The following is a 26,828-nucleotide window of genomic DNA, read 5'->3' on the forward strand; positions in this document are numbered from 1 at the left end:
GAGAGAGAGAGAGAGAGAGAGAGAGAGAGAGAGAGAGAGAGAGAGAGCGCGCGTTTAGTATAGGGAGGCGGTGTTGCGCGCAGGCAGGCCCGCGTCCACTACGACCGGTCAGGCAAATCCAGCCCATGCGATGAACCCCTGGCCTGACCCTCGGTGTCTTCTCAGCAAACGATTCCACGGCCCTTGAGCCCCAGTTGGACTCAGGAACTCTCCCCACCAGTGTTAACCCCCACCCCTCCACACTCTGGCTGCCAGCCCGAAGACTAGCAGCGATTCCCCCCCTAACCTCCTGCTGGGAAGGAGTCCTCAGCCACTGTCCCCCAGGCCTGGAAGAGGGCGGGCTGGGCAAGCAGAGGGCGAGGCCACCTCCGCGGAGGCGTTGCTCTGCAGCCCCCAAGGGCTCCTGGTGCGTTGGGGGAGCCCTGTGCACAGACCGGGTGAGCCCGGCTATCGGCTATCAGTTTCCCCTCCCGGCAAGATAGTGCATTGGGAGGGAATCCTTCTGCAGATGAATGGCCCAGGAGTCGGGAGGGCTCTGAGCACCCTGCTCCTTACTACCGGAGGAGATGCCGCAGAAGGTATCTACCAGACTCAGAGGACTAGCTGGGGGCTGGCTGCATGTTCTCTGTGGGGCTCAGCAGGGCCTGGGAGGAGGCACACAGGGTCTTCCTGGGGAACCCCTGCACTCCACCCTTGGGATCTTCCTTAGATATCCTCTAGCTAGACCCTCAGCCCATTTCACAGACTTCCAGAGGCCCCAGGAGGGGGGTTGGAAGTTGAGGAGGAGCTGAAGGACAGACAGGTCTACCAGGAAGCAAGGTTGGATAGGGTGGGTGGTACCAGGGCTGGACCCCTAGAAAAACTACCTATTTTGCCGCCTGCCTCTCACATCTGGGAATGCCTAGGCTTCTGCATCTGTCTTCCTGTGTCAGCACCAGCTCCCAAATGCCCAGACCTTCCAACCCGCCTTCCAGGAAGCCACCCTGGATTGGAGGGGCAGCCTCCTCCCTCATCTGGGACCCCACCGCTTAGCCCACAGGGAAGGCCTCCCCGCAGTGGTGGATGGACCTGACTCTCAAAGGAACTGCCACTGAGCCCTTCCCTGCTTCCTGCCATCTGCCCCTGCAGGTTCTGTTCCCCTAGTTGCCCTGGAGGGAGCCCCAGAACTCCGCGGACCCCCCCCAACACAAGAAGCTGTTTCCTTTGGCTCTCCCACCCACCACCTGCCTTCTGTGGATTAGAGGCCGAGGGCAAATAGAGGTGCCCCAGGTATCCCTGCCTGTGCCCCATTGGGTCCTTACACGGGCAGGCAGTTAGGGATCCAGACATAGGTACACACAGTTCGTCTCATTCCCCTTCCTTGGGCTCCCTTTATTGGGCTGCGGACCTGAGTGCTGGGTTCCACAAGGCACTTAATGGCTTTCCAAAGGAGTTTCAACTCAGTTTCCCCTGTAAGCCTCTTAGGCTTATAGATTGTAGAACCTGGAGTGAGAAGTAACTCTATATATCTCATTCAAAAACACAAAATAGAGGACGCCTGGCTGGCTCAGCAGGTGGAGCATGGGACTCTTTATCTCAGGGTTGTAAGTTCGAGTCCCATGTTGGGTGTAGAGATTACTTAAAAATGAAATCTTTACAAAAATAAGAATAAAAACACAAAAAACCACTCCCTTGAACTCCCTTCCTCCTCCAGGAACCATCCAATTCCTCAGCGGTGCTTTACAGACCACATTTCTCCAGACTTCTCTCTGCAACTCTATCTCCACACCCTCTCTTACTCTCAACCCCCCTCATATGTCTTTTGTCCCCGCTCCAGCACTGAAACCGCCTCAGCTCTTTTGCCAGGCCCTCCCCCCTCCCCTGGCAGGGCCCAGCACCACCCTCCCCCTCCTCCTCTGTTGGAGCTGGAGCCACGGCTCTCTTGCAGCCACAGCCAACGATCAGATTGCATGACTCCTGTCACTGAGCTCCGGACCCGACACGCCGCAAGTCCTTCCTCCCTCCCCCCAGCCTGGATGGCTAATAGGCAATTCTCAGCAAACCCAGGCAAAACAGCTTCCAAGTCCGCCATCCACCTGGCTGCTCTGGACCGGGAGTCGCCCCAGTGCATCCACGTTGTACCATGAGCAAATTTTGTTGGGTTTACCTTCAGAACAGAGCACAGTTCTGCCCCCTTTCACCTCCAGCCTGGTCCACCATCTGGCCTTCTGACTTGCCCCCACCCCTATCCATTCTCCATCACCAACGGCTTCTCCTGGTGTTTAGAAACAAACAAACAAACAAACAAACACAGCAAAGCCATCTCCCTGCTGTGGGTGCCTGGAAGGGGTGTCTGCAGCCCTTACCACTGCTCACTTCATCCTTCGGCTCTGGTGGGGGGGGCCGTCCCCGCTCCCACCATCCATAGTAGTTGCTGTTTCCTTCCCTCACAGACTCGTGGCCCCTCGCTGCAGCATGGCCTTCTTCATCCTCAGTTTGCTGCCTGGGCCCCATCTCCCGGGCCAGACTACAAGCTCCCTGAGAGCAAGGCTGTATGTCTTTCCCCAGCACAGCACCCAGCGCAGTAGGTGCTCAGCGAACCTGTGACAAGTGGAAAGCACAACTGATGTCTCCACATATGGTTCCCAGGGGCTTTCAAGCCAGTGAAGCCCTCTATCCTCCACTGCCACTCTGGTTTTCCAGCTGCACCTAATGGGGGTCCAGCCGGAGACCCCTGATTCCCTAGGTTCCCTCCCTCTCACCCCAAACTGCTCAGTTGGGGCACCAAATCCTTTTATTTCTACTTTAGGTGGGCCCCATCCCTCCACCTTCCCCTTCCTTGGACCTTTGGCAAGCGTGGCTTCCCACACCTTGCAGCCATCAGGCTTCCCTCGAGTCGGCTCGGGTTTTATAAGCCTCTTGGGGCTTCTGCTGCCTTGAGCAGGCTTCGCAGCCCCTCAGAGCCCCTCACCATCCTGGGAGGAGAGATGCTGTTCCCACGTTATCCCTCTGGTGCTGCTGGTGGGCTGGGGGAGGGAACAGGGCCTCCACTGACCCTCCTCTCCTGGGGGACATCTCCAAGCCCCATAGATGGGGGGGAGGCCTTATGGTGCCCCTCTCCCAGTTCCTGTGTATCCACACTGAAAGATCCAGGCTCCTAGGAGGGCAGGAATCCCCGTGGAGGGCCAACAAGGACCTACTCCCCTTAGGAGGACATCTCTTTTGTGCCACCCCCTGCCCCCATCAACTCACAGTCACAGTCTAGAGGTTGAAGTGGAGTCTTTTTAGCTAGAAAATTCCATGAAGTTTTGGTTATCAAATCATCTTTCCTCTTCCTGTTGTCCTTATTTTGCTATTATTTGTACATTCATCCAGGCATGAAACTTCTGAGTAAATATGTAAAGTTTCTTAAAAATTTGGAGCTGTGTGAGGAAAAAAAAATAAACTTCTTTATTGGTACAGTAAAAGCAGTAGTAATTGTAGGATAAGATGGACATATATTCACATTTTATTTGATTAGTAGTTTTTAAAAACAGATTTATAGTCATTTATTGGTTTAACATAAAATGTATTGATCCGGGGCGCCTGGGTGGCTCAGTCGTTAAGGGTCTGCCTTCGGCTCAGGTCATGATCCCAGGGTCCTGGGATTGAGCCCCGCATCGGGCTCCCTGCTCCGCGGGAGGCCTGTTTCTCCCTCTCCCACTCCCCCTGCTTGTGTTCCGGCTCTCACTATCTCTCTCTGTCAAATAAAAAAAAAAAAAAAAAAATCTTTAAAAAAAATGTATTGATCCTGATACAATTTTTTTTTTTTTTAACCAAATTATTTTGGCTGGTCACTTTAGCAATGCAGGAGCCTAGGAAAAACAGGAATAATTTGTGGATAAATTTATTTTTCTCCAAATTTTTTGATAATGAAACAAAAATGTTTCTGGAATTCTTTCACAACATTGGGTTTTTTTCCACTTGGTTTTTTCCACTTCTACCTGAAGGTCACCCCCTCGCTCTTGTCTAATTAGTCATTTTGACTTGTCAATTGTTCCTTCAAAATCACTCTCCATTTAGTCCTCTTCTCATCCCCAGCAATGTGGAACAGCGGTCCACCCCCACATTACAGTCTATATGATCTTTCTTATTTAGGGGAAAAAAAAATGATTTTCAAAACAGGCTCCCATGGAACACTGGTGTCCCTGAGTGTGCTGAGGCACTAGAGAGCCAAATAATAGTGGTCTTTTCTCAGTCTGCAGGCGGAAATGGTCCTACTGCATGGAATGTTTTCGATTAAAACATTTCCCCCCCCTTGGTTAAAAATCAGTACCACCACAACAGAACAACTTTGTGTTCGCTATCACTTGTACTAGAAGAGACTAGCAGAAAGCAAAATTTAAAAAAATCAAGTATATATCTGATTTTAACAGAAAAGCTCAGAAACGGTGTGCCATGCTGGTCTAGGGGAACAAGCCCTTTTTTGGGGGACTGAGATTCACCAGTGGACCTGATTTTGGGAGGCCCTTGGAAATGCACAATGGCCCTTGGCCAGGCCAGTCAGAATATTCCTGACCATTGTGACTGGTTCGGGGATGGCAATGTGACCTCAGACTTCGGTGCTGCCTTTGGAGAAGAAGGCTGGGTCTTCCCTTTGGGGTGTTGGGGCTGTTGGCAGCATAAAGGAAGCTCACTGCCAGGGGAGAGGGAGGCCACCAAGTACAGAGTGAAGGTTCTGATGACACTGGAGCTGGTACCACCCTAGACTCTTCTTACAGCAACCAAGCCATTCCCTTTCTATCATGGGCTGGCAGGGGGGCATATTGTCATGTTTCCTCTGGGCATGACTGTTTCCTAGATTGTATGATAGAAACGAACACATGATTACTTCTCCATGCTCCTGAGAGAGCTCTGTGATACTCAGCAGCTCTACTCTACCCGAGACCCTCTGCTCCAAGTCACTTCCCATCAATCAGCCAGGATTCCCTGATTCTGAGGCTCCTGCTCTGTCAAGCATGCCCTCAGCTTTCAGTAGTCCAGTGGCCCTACTGTGGGCTCCAGGTGGGGACAGGCCTCCTCCCCAGCCCCAGGCTTCCTGGCCTCTAAGTCCTCCCGGCCCTCAAAGATCATTGCCTCCAGGAGCCCCTCCACATAGAGTGTCAACCCCAGCTCCCTGACAATTGTGAGGCTAATCCCTAAGCCCTGGTGGCTTCCCAGGAATTCAAAGCACAGGAGCTCCCTCAAGGTTCAAATCCGGCCCTGCAGGACTGGGAGGCGTGAGACTCTGGGGAAAGGGGTTGTGAGGAAGGGGATGCTTCTGCCACCCCCTCTCCCAATTCTCTGGGCCCCTCATATGCAGTTTTGCCTTGGTTTGTACATGACTCATTGAGCACACAGAACCTCCAAACCCAAGACCACCTTCCCTGCCATCTGAGGGAGGCTGCTTCCTCCCTGTTGGGCCAGCTCTCCATCTTCCCAGCAGGGCACTTCCCTTGTCCGGAGGCCCCTGCCTTGAGAGCGGGACAGAAAGCAGGGTCTCTGTGAAAGCGCAGCACCTCCTTGGCAATCAGCTCTTGCCCTGCATCGCCCACAGCCCCAGCCAGGCCCCCCACCGCACGCAGAGAGAGGCGCTGGTGACCACTCCGCTAGAGCTGCGGGCCTTTGGGCGGCCTCTCCCTGGGAGCCAGCGGCCCCAGGCTCCCTGGGTAGGGCAGCGCCAGAGGGGCGTCTTGGAGGGACCTTGCACCAGGGCAGTGGCTCTGACCCCCGGGCCAGCCCCACCTCCTTCGTTTTCGGTCGTTCCCATTTGTAAAGTGGCAGCAAGGGCCACCTCATGGAGCTTTGGCTGGAGTTACATGGGCCGACCAGCTTGTCAAGCACCCTGCTGAACGGACAGCCGGCTTCTTCAAGCCCCTCTTCGGGTTCTGGGAGTCCTGAGAGTGCCCATCCCCACGCAGGGTGGTCTCCTCGTGAACTTTACTCTCTGTTGGCCCTCTGGGGTCTGGGGATGGGGACGTGCACCCCAAGGACCTCTCTCCAGCTGCCCAGCAAAGCGCTTCCCCGGGAGGCCCAAGGAAGGGCCCTAGTTCCAGGGGGTGGGCCTTCCCAAGTCCCGCCCGCCCCCTTGGGGCTGAGTCCACAGCAACAGGCAACTGCACCAGGTCCTGCTTGTTCAGTGAGAGTTTATTGGTCCTTAGCATGACATCTCAGTTACCAAGGTAAATTCACATACACGACTGCAGGTAAAAACATGTAAAATAATATAAAAATAAATTGAAGGCTACTTTTATATATTTACTGAATTAAGTAGTGTAATAAATACTATAATAAGCAAAAAGCTTCAATCACACAATTCAGTTTCACTGAAGTTACAGTAGTGTTTGTAAATATGAGTTTTAAAATTTAAGTTACAAATATTAAAGCACTGAAAAACTAGTATAAAAGTGAATTTTGGCACGTAAGTGAGCTCTTCTGTCATTAGTATTTGACAACCTGCGACAAGGAAGCCTTTTCTCACCTACTTTTTGAGGTACAACTATCCAACTAGGTCAGCGACACATTGGAATACTTAATAGTTTACAATCTTTGAGTTAACTTTTCCCTTTTGAGAAGCCCAAAGAGCAACCCAGAGCTTATTACTGTGCAAAAATTCTCCAAAATCCTAATAGAATTTAGGAGGGAACTTTTTCTTGTGACCCACAGGGCCCAGGGTCCTGGCCTCAGGTCAGAGAGCCCCCAGGGCTCGGATGGGGCCAACCAGACTCCTTGCCAGCAGCCCCTTCCTAGGGTGATCCCTTTTCTCCAATTTCTGCCTCCTCCTTCCAATCAAAAAAAAAAAAGGAAAAAAATCCCACATCAAAACGTAAAATAACCCATAACTTCAGCGACTTCAAATTATCACACTCACTCTGGGTGATATAAAACTGAAGCTGCTAATAGGAAAGTTGGCAAAAAGCACGTAAGCCCCTGGAGGACTTCTGCCTGTCCCTAAGGAACCTACTACACCTGATGTCTCTGCTGGGTCCCTGGCATCCACTCCAACGGTCAAAATCTACAACACAGTGTCATGGCCCTTCCTCTGGAGATAGCCTAAGACCCTGTCCCTCCTCCTGGAGCTCCCAGAGGAATCAAGTGGATATTAAACTTCACAGTCAGAACCCAGAGGCGCCTGGCAGGTTCCAGAAGGGGCAGTGAGGGGGGTGAGGAGCATCCTCCCTGCCTCAGTCCTCAAAGAGCTCACACAGCCAGTGTGCCTCTTTACCAGGAGCACAGCAAGTGCGCCCCAAGGAATGCCCTTTCGCCAGTGTGCCCCTTCACACTCCCGAGCAGGCTGAGGAGCGTCAACGGAGGCCTCAGCCAGTTCTGCCTTTTTGGCTTTGGAACTTCTTAACGTTTTGACTTTTTTCAATCACAGTTTCATATTCAAGTTGAGGTAATCACAGTTTTCCCTCTAACAGCAGAGGAATTGGGGTAGTGGGGCAAGTTGGTGAGAGAGCATTTCTGTGGACAACGGTCAGAAACCAAGACCACCACGTAGTGCAGCCCCACGCAGTGGGAAGACCCGCTTCTATGTGCGGGCTCTGAACCCTTTTTAAAAACTCTTTTGTGCAGCCACCAGGAAATGGCTCGAGCTCCTCAATCTAGAGCTTTCATTTAAAAGTTCACGGCAACCCACCTGGAGTAAATGGCCTATGGTTCCCCTACCCCACCCACCCACCCCACTTCTCCCTTCTCTAAGGCTGCTCAAGGTTGAGTTTTTAAAAAGAGCTCAGTAGAGCTAAAAGAAGCTACAGTAACTCATTGCTTATTTCATCAATTGCACTTAAGATCTATGTTATTGATTCTGAAGCAGAGGCAGGCCCATTGTGGACCCCAGCCTCTGGCCCACCAGAAGTGAGGTGCTCCCAGACTGGGGCTCCACACCAGGGCCCTTGTCACCACCAGCTCTGGGAGTTGGGACTGGAGCACATGGGCCTTTTCAGAAGGCTTTCTTCATGCAAGATTTCTTATTTAGTGATATTTTGAGTTTTGTTCATTTGGCTTCAAATACAGATTATTTTTTTCTAATACAAGTACATTTTACTGACAAGCCCTTAACACCTGCTTTGCTACTTGCATGGAGGCCTCTGAGTGACCAGGCACACAGATCACATGTGCTCCATCCTTTCTCAGTCTCTCCTCTGTGCCAGGGGCCGTTCTCAAAAATCCCTCTACATTACTGGAAACTTTGCTGGTTTCGTCTATGTGCTTCTTCCTAAGGCATGCAAAAAAAAATATGTGAAATTCAGAAAGCATTTACAATCTAGGCAGCTGAGGCGCTGAAGTCCTAACCGACATCACCCAAATATCAGTGTCTGTGACCTCCCCCCACCCCAAACTAATTCTGGAAGTCAGGCACCGGATCCATTTGTAATTTCCCTCTGCTTTACAGTCCAGCTGCAAACAAAGCCCCTGGAAGGAATTCTAAATTGGATATTGGAATTCTTTGAAATTCCCGGTCTACAGGAGCCAAACAAGTCCAGGGCAGCAACAATGCTTGGGGACGTAAGTTTCCTGAAGTTTGTGGCTGCAAACCAAGCCTTCCCTGGTAAGGCTCAAGGGAGGGCTTGGTGCTGGAAAGTGAGCCCCCTTCGGGGATGCCGCACAAGTGATCAGAGCCCTGGGCCTAAGACTAAGTGGTTGCAGGATGCTCCCCTCAAAAGTGAGGCAAAGCATCACCAGGGGGGCTGAAGCAGCAGGTTTGCTCTTGCCCCTGAATGAGGCAAACCAGAGTGATGCCATGAGGGGAGCTCAAAACCAACCTCCAGGGAGACTGCTTATATCAATTCAAAAGCCACATGCTTCTGGAAAGCAACATGCCTTTCCCCTCAGTTTAGTCTGTAAGGGACAGCTCCTCATCTGAGAACAGGCTGTTGATCTCAGCCCAAGCTGCTGGCTCTGTGGGTGGGGCTCAGGCAGGGCCTGGGGTGGTCCCCCCAGGACTGGGCCCAGGGCCAGCAGGGCCCGCTCCTTCAGTGCAAGGGACCTAAGCAGAAGCCAGGCACTCCACTGGGGACAGGGCTCTCCTGGGACAGTGTCTGAGGCCCAACGCCTGTGGTGGCTTGGTCCCCCAGGCATGGCCACAGTTCAGGCAGCCAGGGTTCCTTCTGCTTGCCAACAGCTCCTCTGTGTAACAAATGATTCTCCCCACCGTCACAGTGCCTCAGCAGCCCAAAGGAGATACCCAGAGGTTCTGGGCTGCCAGCCCCACACACAGGGCAGTCCCTATCTGCTCATCCTCCATGAAGACCCCCCCCCCCGCCCCCCATCAGTGGTGCAGGTGATGCTCTTCAGCGCTGTATAGAGAATAAAGACAACATGCACTCAAGCCAGTACACAAAGGCCAAGCAGAACAAAGACAGCCCCTTTAGGGAGAGGCCTCTGGGAAAGCTCAGGTTAGGTAACCCCATTTTTAAACGTCCACCTCCAGGGTGGACGTTCTCCAGGATGTATGGCCCAGCCTTCCCCTAGGGCTTCTGCTCAAAGAGGTCATGATACTCCTGCTGTTCCAGCTCTCGGTTATACTTCTCAATTTCCCGGTTGGCTTCTTCCACGTAGTCATTCATGAACTGGTCCATGACTAGTATCTCATTAAGGAAGAGAGCCCAGGAGGACAAGGGAACCTGCCCGGGCCCAGAGGGATCTGTGGGCAGCTGGGGTGGGGGACACTCAAGTAGTAAAAGCCCAGCCCACACAAAGCCTACCTGCCGGGCTCTTTTTCTATACTGGCCGCACCCCAGCTACAGAGAATAAGCCAGGGCTGGCACAGGTTCCTTCATGAGGTCCCAGAGCTGAGCCCTTCGGCTTTCATGAGTACAGACTCCTGTCCACCTTCTCCCAGATTAACTACTGCAATCATGTCTAGTCTCCCACTTGTAAATTATGATCCCTGATGACCACAGAACGCAGGATGTCACCACAGCTACATTTAAACTACAACCTACAGATGCTTTGGCGAATGAAGGCAAAATTAATTTTAATGATGTTAGAAGGCCCAAATGAAAAGTCTACCTCTGTGGCTTGCTGCGTGCTCTCAGAACACAGCCCGCTCTAGGAGGTGGGCTGCAGCGGCTCTAGCAAACACCCTCTTGACGATCAGGCTTCCCACACCCCCAACCTGGCCACTACAGATTCTAAGGATACGTGGGTGAAAATCAGTCTTGTCACCAAAGAAGTTGACAAACTGGGTGCCATTGTAAAAGTAGCCTGCGGGCAGGGGGTCCAGGTGGCGTTTCACCTGTAGGAAAAAAGAGTCCTATTAAAATTATCTGACCACTTTCTATCATCTACTCATTCATTAAAAACAAATAAGCCTATGACCTTAGCAAGATAGCCCACTCTGCCCCATGGAAGGCTAGACATGCGAGGGAATGTCCTCCCTGCAGCAGTTCTCAAGTAGTGACTGATGGAGGTCCCTGAGCTCTCAGGGAGGAACTCTGGGAGCTTCTCATGGGATTAAGCTCCACTCGTCCTCAGTGGTACTGGTTTGATAACATACCCTTTGTTAGCTGTCTCCCCTTCTTTCTCTCCCTTACTTTTTCCACTTCCCTGCTAGTGTCTCCTAGAATCACTTCCAAAACAAGCTACGTGCACTCAAATCCATGTTCAAGGTCTGCTCCTGGGGAACATACACTACAAGGACTGCCTTCTGAGGTACCCACAGTCTCCTCCCCAGGAGCACCCAGGGTTGCCCAGGACAGGAGCTGGATATGAAGGGACCTCCTCAAGTCCAAAGCAGGGGCTCCTAGGGTCCCAGAGCCTCTCCCACCCACTCATTACTGGGAGAAGTGGCACAGCCTGTGCTGGGGCCTGGACTGTGTGTCCCTTGTAGCCTTTGCCCCCAAGCCCCTCAGGAAAAGGTCCCAGTGGGGGTCGGGACTGGGGCAGAGGCTGAGAGTCAGCCTGAAGGCTGAGGGGCTCATCAAAGAGCCTCTCATGGTGGTCCCAGGATTATATCCCCTGCTTATTGGCAGCTTCTGGATCTAGACAACTTTTCCTGGGCTCTGTTGCTTTATCTGTGGTTTATATCTAGCATGGAGGGATGGGAGGAGAAAGGACTTCTGTGGCTGCTTCAACAGTGTGTCAAAACAGGGCTCCATGTCACCCCTTCCTCCCACAGGCACTGCTTCTCCTCTATCTCATGCCCAGGTCACACCAGAGGTCACTCTACCCTCTTTCTCTCAGGCTACAAGGTTGGAGGGTCTGAGGTTCCTCTTTACCCAGCTTCCCTCTGTGGCTTAAGAGGAGCAAGACCTTCAGCATGCCCTATAAATAGGCCCCTCACTCAGGGAATCCTAAAGGATGGAGCTGTGCCAGCCCAGAAGGACAGCCTTGGGGCTCTTAGGGGACTCACGTGGATATTCCTGATCTCCTGCTGGGTCAGCATTCCCCTGGTCTTCAGGGCTTTCCTCTGAGGCTTCTGTGCAGAGATGTAGGGAGGGAGGGGTCAGGTCCCAACAGAGCTGATGGAGTACATGGGCAGGTGAGGGCTCAGGGCTCTGGGGGCCAGTTACATGACTTAGATCCCAGTGGCAAGGAAAGAAAGCACAGCACTGTCGTGGCCTGGACACAATATCCTGCCTGCCTGCCCCTCAAGGAGACCACTTACCACCACAGAACCCCGTGTGCCAGGGGAAACAAGCAGCAGAGGAAACACCAATGCTTCGGCAAATAGCATGTTCCTGTCTCTGCAGATCCTCGACTCTAAGCCTCACCAGTGCCAGGTATGCAGACAAAGGGACAACATGAGGTCCCCTACTCAACCATTTAGGAGTTTATCCAGTTTATCTGAGAAAGACACAGCCTACAGGCAGCCATCCCTCAGTATAAAAGACAGGTTCCAACTAAGCATCTACAAAGGACCCAGGGCTCAGCCAACTCTATTTCCAGAGTTCTAAGTCAAGCTAAACCCCTGAGGCTGTGCTAAGAGGCCTAGCACCCAACCTGCATCATATTAGAGGATTTTAACTCCAGTCTGGGTTTTATTTTTCTTTGCAGTACTGGGCTAAAGATGCTTACGTGCCTCTATAGGCAAGCATCCTCTTCCCTTGAGACTCCCTGGGCTCACTGGTATCAATGCTTGAAGTCTTGGTTTGCAAATGGCCGTAAGCATATCTTTGTTGTTTCTCTTTTCTAGAGAGAGAACCCAAGTATAGAAGGATTCTGGGCTCAGAACACAGGACAGCCCCGAATTAGGTTCAGCTAAGAAAAGACATTTTGAGTTTAGACTGCCAGGCTGACCCAGGATCCACATGGAACCACCAGGTTTCACCCAGGTCCTAGTTAAGCCACCTAATAGCTGCAATTTGCCTTGGCAAAAGAATTAGAAATGGCTGTAAGAACAGGTCTGCCTTGAGGTTACCCTGAGTGGCTTCCTCCTACTTGCAAACCATCCCTGGAAGTGCTGGCTGAGCCTGTGAAGGGTGGAGAGGAGGGAGGTCATGGGAGGGGCTTCTACCCCAAGGCCAGGAGCAGCTCTGAGGTGTGCTGGTCACATTTGTGCCAGAGGTGTCTGGGCTTTGGAAACCACCTGCTTGGCTGACTGCCGCAGCCAGTCCTTGACGCTTTCTTCCTTCAGGGAGCAGCCGATGAACACGAGGTAACACTCCTGCTGCCCGTTGCTTTCTTGAGGTGTGCTTCGGGAGTCAGGCGGTGGCGAAGGTCCCTCCAAAACAGGGACAATGCTCAAAGAATTGGCCAGAGTGTTATGGCAGACCTCCATGGCCTTCTCAGAGTCTGTAGGGAGAACACACGTAGTCCCTGAGCCCCAAAAGGATAAAGCTACACTAAGACTGTAACGTGCAGATGGTTGGGGACAGATTCCTGTGACATATGCAGGAGGGAGAACTGCCCTGATTGGTGTCAAGTTAGAAAGGATGACGTAAGAGAGGGAGGAGCAATGTAAATTTCTGGCTTGGCTGATTTGGTAATCAGGTGGATGTCACTAACCCAGAAGGGGACTACAAGAGGAGAGCCCCTAGCAGAGGCCTGAGAGGCCAAGGGAAGAGGGACTGTCAACATACAAGTGGTGCAGGAGGGTCACATTATAGGAACAGGAAAGCTAGGACTGGGTTTATAGACTGAGAAGCGGGGGGCTAGCACAGGAGACACAAGAAAAAGGCAAGGTCCCCCTAAAAAGCAGGATGAGAAAGGGCTCCAAAACAGAGAGGTTAACTTTGAATAAGAAGGGAGTCAAGAGAAGGTCTAAATTAAGACAAAAACAAGGTGAGAGGGAAGGGGGAGACATTATGACCTCTGAAACAAGGAGGGGGCTGTCTGTCGGAGCCTGAGGGAAGCAGGCTTGAGTAAGGGGCCAAAGTTTCAGATTCAGGAACATAAATTAGGCCAAAGGCATGGGTTAAGGACCTTGAAAGCTTCTTTTATATAGGTGATGTCATCTAATTCTCCTATCTGAACCCATATGGTCCCATGCTTACAACTCTCAGTGGCTCCCTATGGCAGACACTGATGGTTGCCTGCCCAGCATCCTGCTCTTTCTCCAATACCAATTCCCCAGAAGGCATGGCAACTCAATCCTGGGCAATGAGAGGAGTGGTCTGCTCAGGAAGTGGTAGGAAGTGCTTCAGTAAAAGGCATCTGTATTGATAAAGCCACCCACAGGAAGAGCCTCTCCTCTCAGCTGGATGTTGTGTTTGGAGGTGACACCAAACCTGTAGCACTACCTGGCAATGAGGGGTGGGAACCTGAGGACAAGCTGACATACCATGGATGAAGGAACACACATGACCTGTGTCCTCAGTGGCCTTGCTATGCTGCCTGACCTCTTGACCTCTTATTACACAGCTAACACCTGCTAGTTGAGTTGGTGTTTTCTGTTACAACAGCTAAAAATGCCTTAACAGACATATTCCTGCTAAGCCTCAGCCACAGTGAACCCTTTTTGGTTCCTCCAATGTGCCTTTTTTGCCTTGGTTCCAAAGCACATGCTGTACCTTTTCTCTGGAATATTCTCCCCTTTCTCAATGTTGAGTTGATTAACTCCTTGTCTTGAGGCCTTCCCTGACCTCCAGCCCAGGATGGACAGACTTCAGGTCATTAGGGTTTCCAGAGGCCTAAGGCTAATAAATAGGGAGAAGGCAAGTGGAAGGCTTGAAGACTTGGGCAGAAATGGATGTGGACCTGGACAGCTCATCACTGGGGCAGCTCCTGGTGACAGGTCTAGGATGGATGCCTTGAAAGGGGTGCAGTGAGAGTCTCTGGAACAAGGAAATCAAGGAGCTGTAAGGAAAGGCCCTGGGCAGGCCATCCAGGGGGAAGATAGGACACATCCTTCACTGTGGAGCAGGACCTGCAGAAAGGCGGGGAGACTAGAAGAACCACTGGTGTCAAGCCCAGATGGGAGGGTTTTTGAGAGAGTCTGAGAGCTATCCGTGGTCTGTAGAGCACCAGTAGAAGCTATGAACCCACATCATGAGATGTGAGCATTCCATAGTGCAGGACTCCCAAATCCAACTCCCCAGTTACCTGAAAACTTCACTTTGCCCAGGATGTGGTAGATGTTTCCAGAGAAGGGGCTTGGCTTGATGGAAGACTGAATTGCTGGTGGAGGAAGAGGACAAGGCTGTCACCTACCTGGGGGCAGAGGCCAAGTTCAGGGCACACAGCTGGGAGGGTTAGGGACTGGGAAGGATCCCTACTCGAGGGACCAGGGCTCATAGGCTGTCCCTCCACCAGAACCTCCCCAGTGGCTCTGCCACTGTTCCCAAGAGTGGGGCACTCCTGGATCCTCAAATCCCTCTGCTTGTTTTTGGACCCAATGGAAAGGAGAAAAGACAGCACACATTAATACTAAAATAGTGCCGGGTAGCATGGGAAACTCTGGCATACTCTTTTACCAGGGTCTGGGACATGTCCCAACCAAGGCTTACCTTTACACTTGGCCACGAAGCGAGTCTTCTCCAAGGGACGACCAAACCATACGCAGATCTGAACCATTAGTGGAAAGACTGATCCAGCATCATATTTACCTTCATACCTTAAAAAGTTTAAAAATTTGTAAGTACAAGTAATTGGGGCTTTGAGTGTTACTATATACCACTCAGGGATGAATTACATACCCATCCAGAAATATTTGAGTTCTTTCTTATGTGACATTTGCATACAAAACACTTGTTTTAAATAGGTATATGTTTCTTTCATCTTGAGACTGGGAAGCATGGTTGCCCCATTACAGCAGGGAGGTCTGTAGACTAGCAGTTCCTTGAAGCCAAAGATCCCCATCTATCTTTGAAGCCTACCAGTGTGCCACCTGAGATTGGGGGTTCTTCCTGACACCCCTGGAGCTCTTCCTCAGGGCCTCAACTATACCCCACCATTGTTGAGGGCAGCTTAACAGACTGTACATTTGGATGTGCACACTTTCCAGAAGGAACTAAAGAGCTGGGGCATCTCTGCTCTATTTTCTCAGTTTTGAATTCAGCAGACATAATGCCAACCACAGACTCATTAAGAAGATGCCATGTTCAGGGGCGCCTGGCTCAGTTGGTAGAGCACGTGATTCTTGATCTTGGGGTTGTGAGCGCAAGCCCCACGTTGGGTGTAGAGATTGCTTAAAAATAAAAATTTCTTTTTAAGATTTTATTTATTTATTTGACAGAGACACAGTGAGAGAGGGAACACAAGCAGTAGGAGAAGGAGAAGCAAGCTTCCCACTGAGCTGGGAGCCCAATGTGGGGCTCAATCCCAGAACCCTGGGATCATGACCTGAGCCGAAGGCAGACACTTAATGAATGAACCACCCAGGTGCCCCCAAAATAAAAAAAAATTTTTAAAAAGGACATGCCATATTCAGAGCATTTAAAAAGTTTAAGTTTTTATTATGGAAAATTGAAAACACATGCAAAGATAGAGAGATAGTGCAATGAACCCGCATCATCCAGCTTCCAAAGTTATGGAATTGTCATTCCTTCTTTTGAATTATTTCCTTGAGATGAATCCGCATGATGGTATCAACCCAGGAAAGGGTGTAACCATCTCATGGGTAATAACTTACACCACTCCCAGTAGCAGAAGAGTGTCTCAGTTGCACAACAATTCCCCCAGCAATGATTCTTAGATATTTCTGGTTAAGTGTAATAGGTTTCAATCAAAACAACAGCGAGGCATCATTTTACGTTTTTGAGTTACTAAAATGGAATTCTGTTACCATGGCTGCCATTTATACTTGCTCTAAAGTGAACTGTGCAGGGACACCTGGGTGGCTCCATCGGTTAAGCGTCCGACTCACGGTTTCAGCTCAGGTCATGATCTCAGGGTCGTGGGTTTGAGCCCCGCTCGGGCCCTGTGCTCAGCATGAAGTCTGCTTGAGATTCCCTCTCCCTCTCTCTCTGCCCCTCCCCCCTGCTCACGTACTCGCTCTCTCTCAAATAAATAAAATCCTCAAAAAAAGTGAACTGTCCACCTATACGGAATGGGTTACTTTTCTTCAGTATCAAAATAAGCTTCTCAAATATTATATTAACCCTTTGCCACATATGATGCAAACATTTTCGTCCAGTCTATTATATTTTATTAGTTTCCTTTGCTTTAAAATAGCTCTACAGATTTGAATTTTATATCATATGTACAATTGAAACTATCTTACTCTTTATGCTTTCCTTAAAGTAAGGTGCTGGTATAACATCTCTGCAGTACTGACATGTTCTTCTTGCCCTCTCCCAAGACAGGGGAGACCATCGGCCTCTCTGGCTTCTTTGTTCAGAGCCTGAATCCTTACGGAAAGCGGGAGGGGCCAAGGGAAGAGTGAAGGTTTCCTGCTAGGCCAGAAATAAGCCTTCTACTTATTGGGGGTGGGGTAGATGAGCACAGAGAGGGTTGTGGGAGGGGAATGGCTGACAATCTGCACAGCACAGAGCTAAGCACAGAGCTAAAGCCTCTTCACTGAGGTGGTGCGCTCTGACTCAGTGAGGGAGGGGGAAAAATACACAGGGATGGCTGATGGCTGCCATCTTGTTAAAAGATTAAATTATCTGATTCCTAGGAAGGGACTCAGAAGGGGGAGGGCCCAAAGGATGATGCTGAGGCCCCTCCATCTCTGATTCTCTGTAAGGACTGATCTTCCTGGTAAAGAGAAGGCTTCAGACTTTAGATTCACGGAGCCTTCTAATGCACCCTTTATACCTGGCTCTTGGATCATTCTGCCTCCAGGAAAGTTTATGCCCTGAGCTAGGTTCATGTGCACAATGCCCAGAATGAGTCGCCATGGACTACAGAATGGGTGCTTCCCTAGGTGTTAGGTGGAAGCAGCAGGAATCTCAGGCCCAGGCCCAGAGGTGAGGCAGGAAAAGGGTCAGTAGCTGTAGTCAGTGGAGAGGAAGGTTTCACCCATAAGCTCCATCCGTTTCTTTTTAGCTAAGATAGAACTGTCTTGTTCAGGCATAAGGCATGATGCACTTACCCACTGTTTAAGCAAGTATGATGTAACTCAAATTGGAGGTTCCTTCTAGAATATGCCTGAAAATCTTCAATTCCACACATTGGACTTGTTTGTTTACCAGCATAGTGCAATCAGTTTTTTGCTGGTATAAAATACTGGTGACGTAAGGGGTGGTGTGGAGGACATAGAAAGGTGTCTGGGGGAAGTGAGCAAGGATAACAAAGATAATCCAAATCAACATGAGAGAATACTTTTGGCCAAGCTTTAGTAACTGTCTTCCCTTGAACCTTCAAGAGAGCAGAACCCAGCTACCCATTCTGTAGAGGAATGAGCACAGCATGGCGGTTGAGCATACGGGCTCTGGAGCCATATAAGCTGGGTTTGAAACGCAGCTCTTTCACTTACTGGCTGTATGAACCTGAACACGCCATTTAACTCCTCGCTGCCTCACTTACCTTATCCTTAAAAAGGAGGAAAATCAAGGAGCCTACCTCGCAGGCTTGGTTTGAGGATTAATGAGGTAACACAGGTAGAGCTCGTAGGATGTGGGCACTGTCCAACAGAACTTTCTGTGAGGATGGAAATGTTCTGGATCTGCGCTGCCCAATGTGCTAGCTGCTGGCCACAGGTAACTACTGAGCACTTGGAAGTATGGCTTGTATGACTGAAAGACTGATTTTACTTAATTTTTATTAACTTACACTTTATTAAATAGCCAAGTGTGGCTGGTGGCTACTGTACTGGAGAGCTTAGAACAAGGTGTAGCACACAGTGAATGCTCAAGTGATGTTGGCACTAGCATGACGACAGCGCCCTTGGTCCTCTCTCCTCCCCTCCCTTTTGGAGGAGAGGTTCACAGGCTGGGAGGCTGCCAGGAGAGAATAAACATCCCCCGGGCCACAACAGCAGGGAACCTACCTGTCAGGTGGGACCCCCTGGAGGACTGACTATATTCTCAGGACTCCCACAATTCAAATCCACCAGATGAGAGCGACTCTCATCTGGTTCCATGCCAGCCACCTCACCCTCACTAGAGGCTAGAGGAAACAAAGACCACGGTGTGCTTGGTGCCCACAGGGCCACTCCCTAAGTCTCAACATCCAGCAAGGCTCCCAAGTTGGAGCCCAAGATGTGTGGAGCACTGGGCTCCTGGCAAGACCAGCAGCTGTTAGGATACAGCAGGCCATCCCAGCTGCCAGTGTTACCCTTGTAGAACAAGTGAAATTTCACTTTTTCTTTTTTTTTTTTTTCTGTAAATGAATAAATCATTGCGTTTACAAAGAAATCTTAGCTACTTTTCAATGATGATACTTGCCAGCCAGGGTACATTAAATATCGAGATCGTAGCATCTGAGGACTTGAAAAACTATTTTCTGAGAGAATCAGCTCAATGTCTTCATTCCTTTGAAAACATATAGAAAAACCTAGGTTAATTAGGATGATCAATTTTAACTGGCCCATTTTGCTTCCTCCCCCCCAACAGATGCACAAGCATGTACACATACATTTTTTCTGTTACTGCACACCTAAATCCTTTCAGTATGCCTCCCTCTCCTAAGAACAAGGACATCCTCTTTCACAACAACAATACTATTATTATACCCAAGGAATTTAATACTGTGGACCAGCAGTACTGGTATCATCTAGAAGCTCATCATCAGAAACACAAAATGCCAGGCCCTACTCCAGACCTGCCTTCTTATTTTAACAAGATCCCTAAGAGATCTATATGCACATTAGAGTTGGAGAAGTACTGATCTAATCCATTTTCAAATTTTCCCTGTTTTGCCAGAAAGGGGACCCAGGATCCAATCAAGGACTGCTTACTGAATTTACAATCTTTATTTTCCTTTTATGTGGAATAATTCTTCCAACTTTTTTTTGTTTCTTACAGAGTTGACAGTTGTGAAGAGTACATGCCAGTTGTCCTGTGTCCTACAATCTGGATCTATTTCCTTATGATTAAATTTGGTTAAACATTTTTGGTAAGATTAATACCCAGGTGAGGTTGTGTTCTTCCCAGACCATCACATGAAGGAGGCACACAATGTCAGTCTGCCCACATAGTGGTCTCTAAGTCTAATCATTTGGTCAACGTCATGTCTACTAGATCTCTTACTGTGAAGGTACTTTCCCCTCATCGTAAGCAGTAAGTAGTCCATGGAGTGATACTTTGAGACCAGTTAATGTCCTTTTCATCAACAATCTGTCACCCACTGCTCTTAGTATCCACTGATGATTCTTGCCTAAATCAAGTATTATATTATACTAAGTTACAAAACAGTGACTCTCTGGTTCTATAAATTCTTATTTATTAGTGTTAAGAGAGATTTACTGTCCTGCCTCTCCTCATTTTTTTAGTATCACCATGGACTCATTTTATTCCATGTGCTGTTATTTGTTATTACATTTGTTTTCTCTTATGCTCAAGCTGTCCCAAATTTGTCTAGTGGGAGCTTCTTGAGCTAGCTCTGGTATCCCTTTGACATATCTCTACTAACCTTTGATACCTCCTTGCTTTTTTAGCACAAAATGTACCAGGCTCACCTGTACTTTCCCTGCCCTAGACCTGCAATCAGTCAATTCTCCAAGAAGTCCTGATACCTTGTATTGGGGATTGGTATGTAGAAACCAGGATCTAGAGGAAGGGGTGTTTATTCTACTCTGGTATTAGTATTTCTGGTCCCTTTCAATGGGAAGAGCTAGGAAATATACATTTTTTTGAAATAATGAATTTATATTGACTCCCACAATTCAAATCCACCATTCACAGGGTTTTTCTTCACTTTCCCACTTCACATTTATAATTTTTCTTTTTTTTAATATTTTATTTATTTATTTGACAGAGAAAGACACAGTGAGAGAGGGAACACAAGCAGGGGGAGTGGGAGAGGGAGAAGCAGTCCTCCTGCCGAGCAGGGAGCCCAACACGGGGCTCCATCCCAGGACCCTGGGATCATGACCTGAGCCGAAGGCAGACGCCCAACGGCTGAGCCACCTAGGCGCCCCTATAATCTTTCTTATCTAACAAGTGATGTTATTTGAATCAGGGTTCCAACAGAGGATTATGTTTAAAAGTTACTTGAATTAGGGGCGCCTGGGTGGCTCAGTTGGTTAAGCGACTGCCTTCGGCTCAGGTCATGATCCTGGAGTCCCGGGATCGAGTCCCGCATCGGGCTCCCTGCTCAGCGGGGAGTCTGCTTCTCCCTCTGACCCTCTTCCCTCTCGTGTTCTCTGTCTCTCATTCTCTCTCTCAAATAAATAAATAAAATCTTTAAAAAAAAAAAAAAAAAAAGTTACTTGAATTAATTGCTGTGTGTGTGGTTATTACTTTGATATACAGATGGATTCACTTTTTTGTTTTAGTTTTATCCCTCTTTGTTAATTTCTGAATATGTAAAATATTTACATTGCTCAAAGTCAAAATTATATAAAAAGTATATACCTTTTGGAATATCTTTGTGGAGCAAATAAATGTGCTATATGACCAGATGTTTTCTCTTCATACACATCCACACACACAAAGTCATCAATTCTCTATTTTTAGTTTGTAATTTGGACCCAAGTCCATGAAGTAAAAAGGTCATTTCTCTATGTTCTCTATGCCATTTCTTTCACATCTTAACACAAGGAATATTGAGAGAGTCTCGAATTCATCCTTTAATGCACAAAAATGTGATGCATCAAAACAAAGTATCTCGGGGCACCTGGCTGGCTCAGTCAGTAGAGCACGCAGCTCTTGATCTTGGGGTTGTAAGTTCGAGACTCACGTTGGGTGCAGAGAATATTTAAAAATAAAATCTTGGGGCGTCTGGGTGGCTCAGTCAGTTAAACCTCCAACTCTTGATTTCAGCTCAGGTCATGGTCTCAGGGTCATGAGATCAAGCCCCGTGTCGGGCTCGCGCTCAGCATGGAGTCAGCTTGGGATTCTCTCTCTCCCTCTCCCTTTGCCTCTTCCCCTGCTCGTGCTCTCTCTCTCAATAAAGAAAATCTTTTTAAAAATCTTAAAAAAAAAAAAAAACAACAAAATATCTCAAAACAGTACAGGACACTGACACATGGGGTCCTCTTGCTGATTTTTACGTAACATCAAAAGCACTTCTATAAATGTGCAGGTCTTAGATACAAGAGAAAGACACTGTGGGCCATAGTCAGAGCGGTGCATCTGAGAAAGTGGCTAGTCCACAGGGTGAAGTAAACTTGGTAAGTTTACCTGGTGACAATCCCATCTTCTGCAAGAATGAAGGCTGCAGTAGGATTGGCAGCCCTGATGAGGCTCTGCAGCTGGACAAGGAGAGGGTGCCTCTGCTCTGTGGTGTGACTGGTGAACACCACATTACTCACCAGGCCTGAGGAATAAAACCAAGAACGGTTCAGGCTTCGGAGTCCTGACTGGGGCTGAGGGCTCACACAATGTGAGCCTTTGCTCCCTTCCTGATCATCCCTTCCAGTAGTCCTCTTATACAGACACCCCTGACCCCCAACACCTGCTCCCCTGTCTGTCACTGCCACTTCTTGGAGTGAATGGCCTCAAGCCTGTAGCTGCCTCACTTCTTACGCTCCTCTACTTTCTCAATTCTGCTCTCCAGCTGGAAGCTCTCCTGGAGCTTCTTCATCAAAGGGCCCTTTCCACATCCCTTGTCCTTAACCTCTTCCGGAACCTGTGCCAGACACCGTCACCAGTTTAGACCACAGACATTTACCAAGCACGAACCATACGTCAGACACTCACCATTAGATTCTCAAAGAGTGCACAGGCAAGGAGTTGCTCACACGGACCTACAATTCTAAGGTAAGTGCTAACACAGATATTCACACAGTCATACAGTAAGGAAGAGTGGTGCCGGCAATGAGGGGTTGTGGAGTGGGTAAAAATCCCTCCCAAGCTTTCATAGATACATAGAAGGAAAATCTATGCTACAGAGAATTTGGAAATCAGGGAAGTTATCATATCCTACCATGCCAACATAATTATAATTCCATACTCATTCCTGTTTTGACATAGTTATGATCAGAGTATATACACCATTTCCACTATAAGATCACTTGCATTTTTGTTATTCAACCATTTTTATTCACTTATTAATACTGTGAAAATGTAAAACATATACAAAAATTTTAAAAGTAGTACAATGAACTCCCATGTGCCCATCACCCTTCAAGAATTAACAACACTTGGCTAACTGCATTTCTTCCATATCACATGCCGGCCCTTGCCCCTTTCCCCGGGATGATTTTGAGGTCAATCCCAGACATCCTATTCTTTCATCCAAAAATATTTCAGTATATTTTAAAAATTAATAATTAACAATAAATTCTTCAATATACAAAATATAGTCTACGTTCTCTGTCTCATGTTTTCTTAGAGCTGATTTTTTTGAACCAGGAACCAAAGTCCACACACTATATTTCATTGATACATCTCATAATTCTCTTTCAATCTGTGGTGTCTCATTTCTTTGTAATTTATTTGTTGAACAGCTGTATCCTGTAAATTTCTGCTGTCTGGATTTTGCTGATTGTAACCCCATAATGTTGCTTTAACATACTAGCAGCTAGATCTCTTTTATAGATTCAATCTTTTATTTTTTTTATTATTTTAAAGATTTTATTTAGTCATTTGACAGAGAGAGACACAGCGAGAGAGGGAACACAAGCAAGGAGAGTGGGAGAGGGAGAAGCAGGCTCCTGGCTGAGCAGGGAGCCCGACGCGCGGCTCGATCCCAGGACCCCGGGACCACGACCCAAGCCAAAGGCAGACGCCCAACGACTGAGCCACCCAGGCGCCCCTCAATCTTTTAAAATATAAACTATTTTTAAAAAAATTTCTTGTTCTTGGGGTGCCTGGGTGGCTCAATTGGTTAAGCATCTGCCTTCGGCTCGGGTCATGATCCCAGGGTCCTGGGATCGAGCCCTGCTTGGCAGGGAGCCTGCTTCTCCCTCTCCCGCTCCTCCTGCTTGTGCTCTCTCTCCCTCTTTCTCTCTCTGTCAAATAAATAAAGTCTTAAAAAAAAAGATTAAAAAAATTTGTTCTTTTTCTAATTTTTTAAAAAAGATTTATTTATCTTAGAGAGAGAGAGTGTGAGTGAGTGAGCGCAGGGAGGAGGGGCAGAGGGAGAGGGAAAGAGAATCTTTTTTAAAAAAAATTTATTTATTCATTTTAGAGAGAAAGCACGCACACACACAAAAGAGAAAGAGAGTGGGGGGAGGAGCAGGGGGAGAGAGAATCCTGAGGCAGACTCCTTGCTGAGTGCAGAGCCCAACGGGTGGCTCAATCCCAGGACCCTGAGATCCTGACCTGAGCTGAAACCTAGAGTTGGCTGCTTAACCGACTGAGCCACCCAGAGAAGGAGAATCTTAAGCAGACTCCAGGCTGAGCGCAGAGCCTGAAGCCAGGCTTGATCTCATGACCCTGAGATCAGGACCTGAGCTAAAATCAAGAGTCAGCCATTTAACTGACTGAGCCACCCAGGCGCCCCCCCTTATAGCTTTTTGATAGCTCTAAATCACTGTTTCTTATAATATCACTTTTAGACAATGCCTATTGGCTTTTCTACGTGACAGATGGGGAAGCTGGAATATTCTGAAGTGTTCTTCCCACTTTGCCATCACATTCTGGTTGGTTATATTAGTAATTTTAGTCCCTCCAGTGTATGTCTTTACAACTAACTATATACTAAGAATATAACTCACTCTTTATAACTTGATTTTACAGCTCTAAACTATTGATCTCCCACTTTGGAAGATGTAGAGAGAGTATCTCTTGCTGCCTCCTAATTCTTTGTTAAATAGAATTTCATTTATAGGTTTTCAAGATTTTCAACATTTATATTCTATTTTGTAATAGAATTCTCATGGGTGTTATCATTAACTCTATATCTAAGATTAAAATCTTTTTTTTTTTTTTAAGATTAAAATCTTTTTAATAGGAGAGGCTAGCTTTAATAAATGATTAGTTCATAAGTGATTATCTCTAAATTACAAAGACTTCGGCTGTCCCAAGTAACCTTGTAACTGTGGGATCCTGAATGATGAATATTCAGTATAGAGGACTCTGTACGAATACTATTTAATTAAGCTGAGTGTTTAGTTTAAAAAAAAAAAAAATCAGCTGTATTTAGTTTTTGAGGGCAAAACTCAAACAATGCAAAGAAGGATTCACAAGAAAAATAAATTCCCTTCCTCCTCAGCCATCTAGTTTCCTTCCCTGGAGGCAATCACCATTATCAGATTCTCAGATCTTCTTCCAGGATGTGCTGTGTATACACAAGTAAATGTGTGTATACCTTTTTTCCCCCACAAACAGTGGCATATTATACTGTTCTGCACCTTGTTTTTTACTTAAGCTCTTTAACTTTTTAATTTTGGTAAAGCTTACTTTTTTGTTAAAATCTTCCCTATTACCTGACCATCTCAATCCTTCATGCGACTCTGCTCTCTCCCCTCCTCTAAACTATAAAAGCTCCTATGAATAACACAGGTGTTATTTAAAATACAGGACTCAGTCTTATTTATCTTCTTCATATATGTAACAAGATAGTATAATGTAAAAACTAAAGCATGGGTTATTTATTTATTTATTTGACAGAGAGATAGCACAAGTAGGCAGAGAGGTAGGCAGAGGGAGAGGGAGAAGCAGACTCCCCACCGAGCAGGGAGCCTGACGTGGGGCTCGATCCCAGGACCCTGGGATCATGACCCGAGCCGAAGGCAGCTGCTTAACCGACTGAGCCACCCAGGTGCCCCTAAAGCATGGGTTTTAGAGCCAGGCAGACCATGAGTTTGAATGTGGGGCTCCACTAATTACTGATGAATGACATCAGGGGCAAATTGCTCAACTTTCTCTCTAAGCCAAATTTCCTCCTCTGTTAGATGGGAACAGTAACACACACCTGCAGGTTATCAGTAAATAATTATCACAGGGCCTAGAGATAGTAAGAACTCATTAAATGCAACTTAATGGCCACCACCATCCCCACCACCGTCATTGTCTGGGGAGCAACAGCCTAAGAATGAGACCTCTACACGGACACTGAGGGGCCTGGACTGATCCATTTCTCAGACAGACAAGGGTGGCTATGGCACCAGCAGGAAGCTAGGTCATGTGACTCCCACTAGTGAGGCTGCTGAGTCCATGGTTCAGATGAGTGGCCATCACTAGATGGAAGGCAACTTCCAGGATCCTTGGCTCCTGCCTCTAGTCTGAGACAGATGTAAACGATACTTCCTTCCTCTCGACACTCATACTAACGAAAAAAGTGTTCTAAAAATGCTAAAGACTGGGAGCGCCTGGGTGGCTCAGTCGTTAAGCATCTGCCTTCGGCTCAGGTCATGGTCCCAGGGTCCTGGGATCGAGCCCCGCATCGGGCTCCCTGCTCAGTGGGAAGCCTGCTTCTCCCTCTCCGACTCCCCCTGCTTGTGTTCCCTCTCTTGCTCTGTCAAATAAATAAATAAAATATTAAAAAATAAAATAAAATAAAAATGGTAAAGATGGAATCGGACCTCACAAATTGTCTGGATGCACTCAATTCGTTACCAGGGAGCAGGCATTAGGAGCTTCATGCCAATGGTCACATGTTACCATGGGGAAAGGATACATACGAAGGTTATGCCACATGACTGGGACCATAGACACCAGGACTTACAATTCACCTGCTGAGCACAGAACCTCCTTCCCAAGTGTTTATGAACAGTTTGGGGATCTATCAGTTCCTTGGTTCTGAGATGTAGGTTCGATTCTTCTCAGGTATCTGGTAGTGCTCAGCTAGTAAGCTGACCTTAGGCCTTTGCACGGTGCTTGAGAGACCTCTCAGGATTCAAGGGTGAGTTTCCTCACCAGCCTTCCTTGACATCCAAGTGGTGAGTGCAGCTCTGCTTCCTCCTGTCACTTGGTGAAAGGCTGCCCAGTTCCCCAAATGTGGGCTGTGGAGGCACCTGAGTCCTCCTCCTGGCCTGGTGAGTGCTAAACAGCTCCTGGATCCATCATCCACTATCAATCCCTGCTACCATTTGTCTAGTTCAGACTGCTAGTCTCTTTGCTAGGTCACTGCTTATTCTGTGCACTTTCAGGCTTCTCTTACTATAATTCATTCTAACTATTGTAGTCAGAGTAATCTTTCAAAAACAGAAAATCTGATCATATCAGATGTGCTCTGGTGTGTGCCCTGGGTGTCCTCTGGTCACCATCAGGCCTTCGCTCTTGCTGGTCCTTCTGCCTGGAACCATCTTTTCCCTCCGCTTCGTTGGCCCAACTCCTCCTTCAGGCTATAGACAATTTGAATAGCACCTCTTCCAGAAGCCTTCCCCAACCTCCTAGGACTGGGTTGAAGCAGGCTCTAGATACAGATTTGCTGAATAAGTGAATGAATGAATCAAGTGTCATAAAAGATACATGCAACCTGATGTCCAGTGCAGCTGCCTAAGCAGCTAAGCT

The 26,828-nt window shown here is 48.1% G+C and overlaps 1 protein-coding gene and 1 long non-coding RNA gene across 2 annotated transcripts in view; both read right to left on the reverse strand.

The window, feature by feature from the left end:
- LOC116641799 overlaps window positions 1–3,485 on the reverse strand; it is a 3,930-nt gene extending 445 nt beyond the window's left edge. The window contains exons 1-2 of the long non-coding RNA XR_004301243.1: window positions 3,232–3,485; window positions 2,346–2,580 (exon numbers count right to left, since the gene is read on the reverse strand). This is a non-coding gene — a long non-coding RNA (uncharacterized LOC116641799). The remainder of the gene's footprint in view (window positions 1–2,345; window positions 2,581–3,231) is intronic.
- A 4,198-nt stretch (window positions 3,486–7,683) lies between these two features.
- CUNH20orf194 (chromosome unknown C20orf194 homolog) overlaps window positions 7,684–26,828 on the reverse strand; it is a 133,200-nt gene continuing 114,055 nt past the window's right edge. The window contains exons 30-37 of the mRNA XM_032419913.1: window positions 21,609–21,744; window positions 18,711–18,797; window positions 14,889–14,995; window positions 14,485–14,559; window positions 12,530–12,735; window positions 11,354–11,419; window positions 10,144–10,237; window positions 7,684–9,580 (exon numbers count right to left, since the gene is read on the reverse strand). Coding sequence (XP_032275804.1) covers window positions 9,468–9,580; window positions 10,144–10,237; window positions 11,354–11,419; window positions 12,530–12,735; window positions 14,485–14,559; window positions 14,889–14,995; window positions 18,711–18,797; window positions 21,609–21,744 — 884 coding nt within the window. The 3' untranslated portion in view covers window positions 7,684–9,467. The remainder of the gene's footprint in view (window positions 9,581–10,143; window positions 10,238–11,353; window positions 11,420–12,529; window positions 12,736–14,484; window positions 14,560–14,888; window positions 14,996–18,710; window positions 18,798–21,608; window positions 21,745–26,828) is intronic.

This window comes from Phoca vitulina, unplaced genomic scaffold, assembly GCF_004348235.1.
Source record: "Phoca vitulina isolate PV1807 unplaced genomic scaffold, GSC_HSeal_1.0 scaffold22, whole genome shotgun sequence".
Classification (NCBI taxonomy): Eukaryota; Metazoa; Chordata; class Mammalia; order Carnivora; family Phocidae; genus Phoca; species Phoca vitulina.